The 7641-nt window shown below is 39.1% G+C and overlaps 1 protein-coding gene across 1 annotated transcript in view; it reads right to left on the bottom strand.

Annotated features, from left to right (window-relative positions):
* Positions 1-3443: 3443 nt before the first annotated feature.
* The window catches only part of LOC107677804 (gastrula zinc finger protein XlCGF57.1-like), a 33714-nt gene continuing 29516 nt past the window's right edge, over positions 3444-7641 (bottom strand). The window contains exon 5 of the mRNA XM_016472841.1: positions 3444-4292. Coding sequence (XP_016328327.1) covers positions 3841-4292 — 452 coding nt within the window. The 3' untranslated portion in view covers positions 3444-3840. The remainder of the gene's footprint in view (positions 4293-7641) is intronic.

Here is a 7641-nt window from a genome sequence, read left to right as displayed (position 1 = left end):
AGTTTCACAATTTGAGTTGAATTACTGAAATAAATGAACTTTTCTACTACATTCTAATTTAGTGAGATGCACCTGTAAGTCCGACTCTAACCCATTAGGCCACGACTGCCCCCAAAAGTTTCCTCCTTTGAGTCAGATTTGAACCAGTGACCTAAAGATTTCAGTGGATTCACCTCTACAGTCCTCTGCTTTACTAACTGAGCTATCGAAGAGCACATTGTCTACATATATGACATAAAATTTGAAAGCATAACAACTGAAAGTCTAAAACCAGTCAATAAAGAATTTTTAACTAAAATGTTATTGCAGACATATAGCCTATGAATTAATGAAAATGCTTTTTTTTTTTTATTAAAGAGAAATTAAAGAGTGTGGGCTTTTTTGTTTGATGCTAGAATTTGTTTGACGTTTAAAAATACACTAGATGATACAATTTTTAAAATGTGCTTTTTTTCTTACAATTAACTTACAATAGTGAAAGACGCCTACACTCAGATAGATTGCATGTGTTCTTGCTTTGCTGGATGTTGTGCCGGTGATCAATAATCATGTTGTTTTCATTCACCCAAACTGATTTGGCAAAATTAAAACACGGACTATGAACGGAATTGCTGTTGCAGTGTGAACCCTTATCGCTGTGAAGCGGGAGCGACCAGCTGTCAGAAGATTCCGCTTGGTCTTAAAGTCTTCCTCTACAATGATTTGCCCAAAAAGAATGATTGATTATCAATTGAGAATTTGTTATCCATATGGTCTTGGTGGTCATATGGCATATGCCTGCAAATATGGGACAAACTGCATTCCGTATAGCTTTCATATGGAACACTTTGATGCCTTAAATACGGGACGATTCCGTATTATACGGGACGGTTGGCAACCCTATTTGCAGTAGTCAATTTACTGGGATTTGTGCCATAATTTAATGCCCCAAAAAGCATGTCTTAACTTATTTTGTGTTTGACAAGCAGCAAATGTTGCTGTAAGAGGAGGAATGCAGAGAACAGAGAGACATTATCAGAATATCCAAGCACCATTATTTGTAATTTGCGCTGCTCTTGGTTGATTGTGTTGGACATTATGGAAAATGAGCTGCTGTGTTCTTTCATTTGAGCGTCGTCAGTAGATCATGAGAACTTTTCACTCCCATCAATGCTTTTGGAATTGCTGTCTCACTCTAATTTGCCCTATTTATTAAATTTGGCCCTTCTCCTGCCACAACTGAAATAACCCATACACTGCAGAGATCCACTCCAACACTGTTTTCTCACCACTTTTATTTTGTTACTGAAAGGAAAATCACCAGCACATATTTACATATTCATCTAAATGCCACCCGGGGTGTTCGCTGTATCTGCTGATCAAGTGTTTTAGCAAACAACAATAAAGAATTTTGCTGAAAGTAGATCGGGACTTATGTAAACCTACGGAGCCCGGGAAGTCAACTGTGGCGATAGTTTTGCAATTAGTCCCCTCAGTTTATAAACCATACTCACGAATTCTTAAACTGTTCCCTCGGTTCAACAAATCGTGACCATGGATCAATAAACCGTACCCACGACTTTCCAATCAGTGTTCTCAGATTTTGTAAACCGTACCTTCTTTAACCGTACTTTTTAATCCGTGCGCACGCTTTCGCAATCCGTTCCCGCGGGTTTGTAAACTCTACTCACAGATTCATTTTAGAAGAACAGCAAGCTCCTAGGTAGCCTATGTGTTAATCATATGGTATATTGTTTTATCGCATATTATTTAGGGATGTGCGGGTCTAGTCGACTAAACGGTACAGCTCCTACTAGTCGACACTGAAAACAGTAGTCGATTACACGACAGACAAAAAAAAATAAAAACACGATTTTATCATTCAAATTATCATTTTAACATTGCATTTAAAACATTTTAAATAATAAGTTCAAATAAAACGTTTAATACATTATTTTTAAAAGTTTATCTGGGCGGAAACTACATTTTTACCTCAGACCTCACATGCGTTTTCTTTGTGTCAGTTGTGGCGAGTTCAAAAATGACCATGCGAAAGATGAGAAGGTGTGGGATTATTTTGAATTAGAAGGAAACGGAAAAGTTTTGAGTAAACTGTGTAATGTCAAATTGTCTTACAATAACTCTACTGGAGCGATGCGTAATCATATTCAATACAGGCACGTAGGTGTTAGCTTAGAGGCTGGCCAAAGCCAGCAAATGTCAATCACGTCATTCACTACAACCCGCCGGCGCTGTGATCCCGTCCGCGCCATCTGTTCCTCTAACGAAGACCCACTTCGGTGGTGGTGCGGGATGTCCAGGCGCTTTCTGAAACTCTATCGGCTTGCTTTTCGTTATCTCTGCGTGCCTGCGACTTCAGTTCCTGCCGAGCTCTTTCAAGAGCAGGAATTTTTTTGTTAATCGCCTCAGGTCCCGTACTTTAACCAGACCACGTTGATAATTTCACTGAACAAATAACGCATGGTCTGAGTAAGTAAAACGGGCATTGTTGCATTGTTCGGTTTTTAGACAATATAGGCTACACGAAGTACGTTTTTAAAAGCTGTTTTAATGCTATTTCTTGATAAACCTTCCTATTGTTTTTGACTTTTGTTTTAATATGTTGGCTAACGTTATATGAAGATGAAGAATTCTGTCAGGCTATTGACTGATTTTCCATTGTTCTGCATTTCCCCAGCTGATTTGAATAAATAAGATATGCTTTGGCCGACGTTGAGTGTATGCTCTTCTTGTTTTTTCTTTTTAACGACAGCCTAAAATTAAATTATAACGCGAGGCAAGTGTGCGGCAAGCGGAATTCATTGAGGGATTTGACAGTGTGATTCATATTTTAAGTATTTCAAATATAGGCTATTATGTATGCTACACGCACGCACAGAGGTTTTTTTTTCTTACCATCTTTTGGGGGTTTCTTGCTTTTAGACTAGTCGACTAGTCGGATACAAAACTTTCGTTTAAACGACAGTCAAATTAGTCGTCGCGCACATCCCTAATATTATTATGTGGAATAGGCCTACATCAAATTCAGTGATTCTCTATCAATTGTAGCGGGTAGGCCTACGAGGTGGAATAGCCTACAATGATTTAATAAGCAAGATTTGCGTCAAAATCTTGTGTTTATTTGTGATAACCTTAGCACTTTATTATTATTGTATAATAAACCTGACATTGTGTTATGACTGACTTTTGACTAAATTGTTCTTCTTTCGTAAGTCGGTTTAGATGCAAATGCATATGTAACCTAAATGTAATAATAATATTAATAATAAAACAATAATAGTAATTATTATTATTATTTTAATTTATAGGCTAAATAAATGAGTGCACTTAAAAGGGGTCATCGGATGCGACATGCACTTTTACAAGCTGTTTGAACATAAATGTGTGTTGGCAGTGTGTGTACACAACCACCATACAATGATAAAGATCCACCCAGTGTTTTTTATCTCGTTAAATCATCCAATCCTGAGCGCACAGATTGGAAATTCGGGGGTACGGTTTATTGATCCATGGGCACGATTTGTTAAACCGAGGGAACAGTTTAAGAATTTGTGAGTACGGTTTATAAACTGAAGGGACGAATTGCAAAACCATCGCCACGGATTGTTTTTTTCTCCAGCAGGTGACTTCCCTGGGCTCCGTATAAACCTCAAGGTTTGCTTTGGCTTTGCAAGTCTTCTCACAGTGATGGCACATGTAAGGCTTCTCTCCAGTGTGAGTTATTACATGATTCCTCAGGTGTTTCCGGTCTGTGAAACTTCTTCCACACTGATAATATAGAGCAGTTCTCTCATATGTGAATCTTCATGTGGTATTTAAGGGCTGCTTCACTTCTAAAACTCATTCCAAGTGACAGCATACAAATGACTTCTCTCCAGTGTGTGTTTTCATGTGCCTGTTGAGGCATCCTTTTTGGCGGAAACTATTTCCACACTGTTGGCAGGTAAAAGGCTTCTCTCCAGTGTGAATTCTTATGTGGTCTATGACGTGTCCTTTTTGAATGAAACCATTTCCACAATGTGGGCATATGTAGGGTTTCTCTCTAGTGTGGTTTCTTATGTGGTATTCAAATTTTCCTTTTTGGCTGAAACTCTTTCTACAGTGAGGGCATGTGTAGGGTTTCTCAGTGTGCACTCTCATGTGGTAATCAAGGGATCCTTTTCGGCTAAAATTTTTTCCACACTGATGGCAAGTGAAAGAGTTTTTTTCAGTGTGTACTCTCATGTGGTAATCAAGGTTTACTATTCGTTTGAATCTTTTTCCACACTGTTGGCAGGCAAAAGGCCTTTCTCCTGTATGAATACTCATGTGGACTTTAAGGCCTCCATGTTGATGAAAACCCTTTCCACACCGAGGGCATGAGTAAGGCTTCTTTCCAGTGTGAATTTTCATGTGCCTGTTAATGCTTCCTTTATGAGTGAAACTCTTTCCACACTGTTGGCAGGAGAAATAACTTATATTTCCTGTCTTTTGAGCCCTTTCCTGCATGGAAGTTGTTTCAGTCTGTGAACAACTAAAAGATTGTTCTTCAGTTTTGAAATCATGGTGATCTGTGTATGAATCTTCCTCTTTGATTTCATTTAGTACTTCATTCTCTTCTTTCAGTGCCATCAGGTCTAAGGCAAGAAAACAGATAAAAGTTAACTCCTGCTTAACGGCACAAAGCAACAGACATCAAAACCAACATACAACTAGATCCTATTCCTATTAAGCTCATAGGCGGAGCGTGTGTAAGGCCGGGCCAGGCTTAGCCTTCCCCTGGCCACGGGTCTGAAATTAACCGGGGCTTGGGGCAAAATGCCACCAAATTGGACAAATATGTGACCCTGTAGCACAAAACCAGTCTTAAGTTGAGCTTAAACTCACGCTAGACTGAAGTCAGTCATATTATGTGATAATGTAAATGTTCTTTGCTTGCTGTTTTTTATATAATTGATGTGCTGTTTGAATAACTATGGACACGAAAGCATTATAATTAGTAACTTCAAATGTTTTTTTATATTAAATTCACTTCTACTGATAATGAAATTTTGGTAGGCTACTATGAGATGGATAGCCTAATTGTTATATAATTCAGATGGGCTACCTGTTATTTTTAAGGTATATCAAAAAGTGTATATTTTTAAATGTGATTGTTGGTACACATGAATAAATCTAACCAACTTTAATAACTTTAACATTACATGATTTTACTGATTTGCACGTGAAATTGGGCTTTTATGGAGGAGTGAAAGCTGGAAAGGGGGGCTGAATGTGGCGCAATAATTGCTTTATCTCGATTATTGTATTTCCGTAATCGTTGGAGGCTGAAACAGAAACTGCATTTCGATTAATTGCACATCTCTATTTCTGAGCATGCAGAACTCAGGCAATAAACAAGCCCTGATCTGTTTGGACTCTGAACTTGAACACCTCTGATTGCGTTTATGTGTGTTTAACATTGGCTACAATGCTGCAAAACACTGTAAATATAAGCTGACGCTCCATAAACATATGCAGAAGACACATTAATGTAACTACATGAAGCATTACAGTGTTACAGTCTGTATAATTGCGCCATTTACATCGCTGCACGAACGGCTTTGTATGAATGAAACGCTTTAAATGCTTAGAAACACCAACCTTTCTGCAGCCGGATCATAACAGACGCAGGAGCGCGGCGCGCGGGCTTATGACGTCACACATCCCAAGACCAAAATAAAAGTCCTGTTTGGAGTCGAGTTATCTAAAATCACAAGAGTGCACAGAAACTGCATAGAAAATTGCAAAACATTGTTCATGCTTTATGCTATATCCCTTTAACTTTCATGTGTACTTTGAGAGCAGACGAGAAAATAAAGGGGAAATACAATTCCTGAATGTTTCAGAATACAGACTTAAGTTTGGTCACTTTTGACAAACACTTAGCAGATTATATTGTTCAAGTGAAAGCATCTATGTAAAAAAAAGTTACTGTACAGAAAGTTTTTTGTACGTTTTTACTTGCATTAATAAATATGCATATTTCCTCACAGCATGAGAAGACTGTAAAAAACAGCACAGGACAATATACAGTGGCTTGTGTAGCTGGGGCCCGTTTCAGAAAGGAGGTTAAGTGAAAACTCTGAGTATGTTAACCCTGAAATGAGGGAAACTCTGGGTTTTCCGTTTCAGAATGGGAGGTTTGTCAAACCCGGGAAAGCAGCGTAAATCAAGCCTGTTTCTGAAAGAGAGGTAACTTATACTCGGAGTCAGTTACCGTGGTAACTTACTCTATGAACCTAACCTGGTCTGGAGCAGGTTTTCTTCGGTAAACCCAGTTTCAGTTAGAAACACATACTTCATGTCTGTAACAAAAATGATATAACATTGCAAGCTGATAGAGACGGGAGAAAATCATTTCCAACAACCACCTGAGCATTTATTTATCCATTTGTTTTATTATTTAGCCCAGAGCATGAAGATACAATGATTCTAACTGCATGAATGAATTTATTATCTTATCCCCTAAACACAACGCTCACTGAAAACTGTATACATTTTTACATTTTCAATAAATGAATTAATATGAACACACACACACATTTATATTAAGGATTACTATCCTGGTGGGAACATTTTGAATACTTCTAACATTAACATTTCGGTTTTGTTGGGACAAATATTTGTCAGAGATCCTATATTTGATGACCTTGAAGATTCAAGACAAGCTGTCAAATTTTACACTTCAAATAGCATTGAGGAATTGTGGATATGACCAGTATCAATTATTCTTTCAGGGATTACGTCAGAATGCGACGAAACAGGCTTGGAAAAGAAGAATGGACTGGCATCAAATGGCAGGCAGATCTAATAAATGACACATTTCAAAAGGATGACACCAGTTGTGGGGTGTAAGTGATGCAAGTCTTACCAAGAAAGATTTCTTTTAAATCCTACAGATGGCAAAACAGACAAATGCACAACTTCCAGATATTCCTGATGTCTTTCATATCAATGCCTTAAAAACAGCAATTTCAGAGCTCCGGAGTGAAATGGCTGAGTGCTTTCAGCCTCAGGTAATGTGATGAGGAAATGTGTACTTTATGCTTTTCACGCAACAGAAGTGAAATATCGAAGTGTAACAATGTTACTATATTTATTTATTTACTCCCTTTTTTATACAATGGATTCAAAAGATGATTGTTGTGGTTTGTGTGGACTAAAGTAACTTTCACAGTTAGGTGACTATCCAGGCTAGGCTTGTCAGACTCTGTTCTCTGTTTCATGTGTGTTTTGCTCCCCCACGTGCTCCAGGTTATGTCCATGCACATATTTGGTCCTTACTGTTTCCTGTTCCTATTACGTTCCGGTTCCTCAGTCTAGCCCGCCGGCCGCGGCTCACTCAAGCCCACCGACCACGCCTTTCACCCCGAACCTAAAGGGGTATCTAATGAGGAGAAGGTGGTCGGCTCCAGCCCCAGAGCTCGCTCCAGTGTCGGCTCCAGCTCCAGAGCTCGCTCCAGTGCCAGCTCCTCGTAAGCGCTTCCCAGTCCCTGAATCCAGCCCAGAGTGGGCTCCTGTTCCCGAGTTTAGCCCAGAGAGGGTTTCGGTCCCCGAGTTTAGCCCAGTGAGGGCTCCTGTCCCCGAGTTTAGCCCAGTGAGGGCTCCTGTCCCCGAGTT

The sequence above is a fragment of the Sinocyclocheilus anshuiensis genome, unplaced genomic scaffold (assembly GCF_001515605.1).
Source record: "Sinocyclocheilus anshuiensis isolate Anshui unplaced genomic scaffold, SAMN03320099.WGS_v1.1 scaffold1198, whole genome shotgun sequence".
Classification (NCBI taxonomy): Eukaryota; Metazoa; Chordata; class Actinopteri; order Cypriniformes; family Cyprinidae; genus Sinocyclocheilus; species Sinocyclocheilus anshuiensis.
Note: the sequence above shows the minus strand (reverse complement) of the source record. Positions and strands in the feature narration are given on the sequence as shown.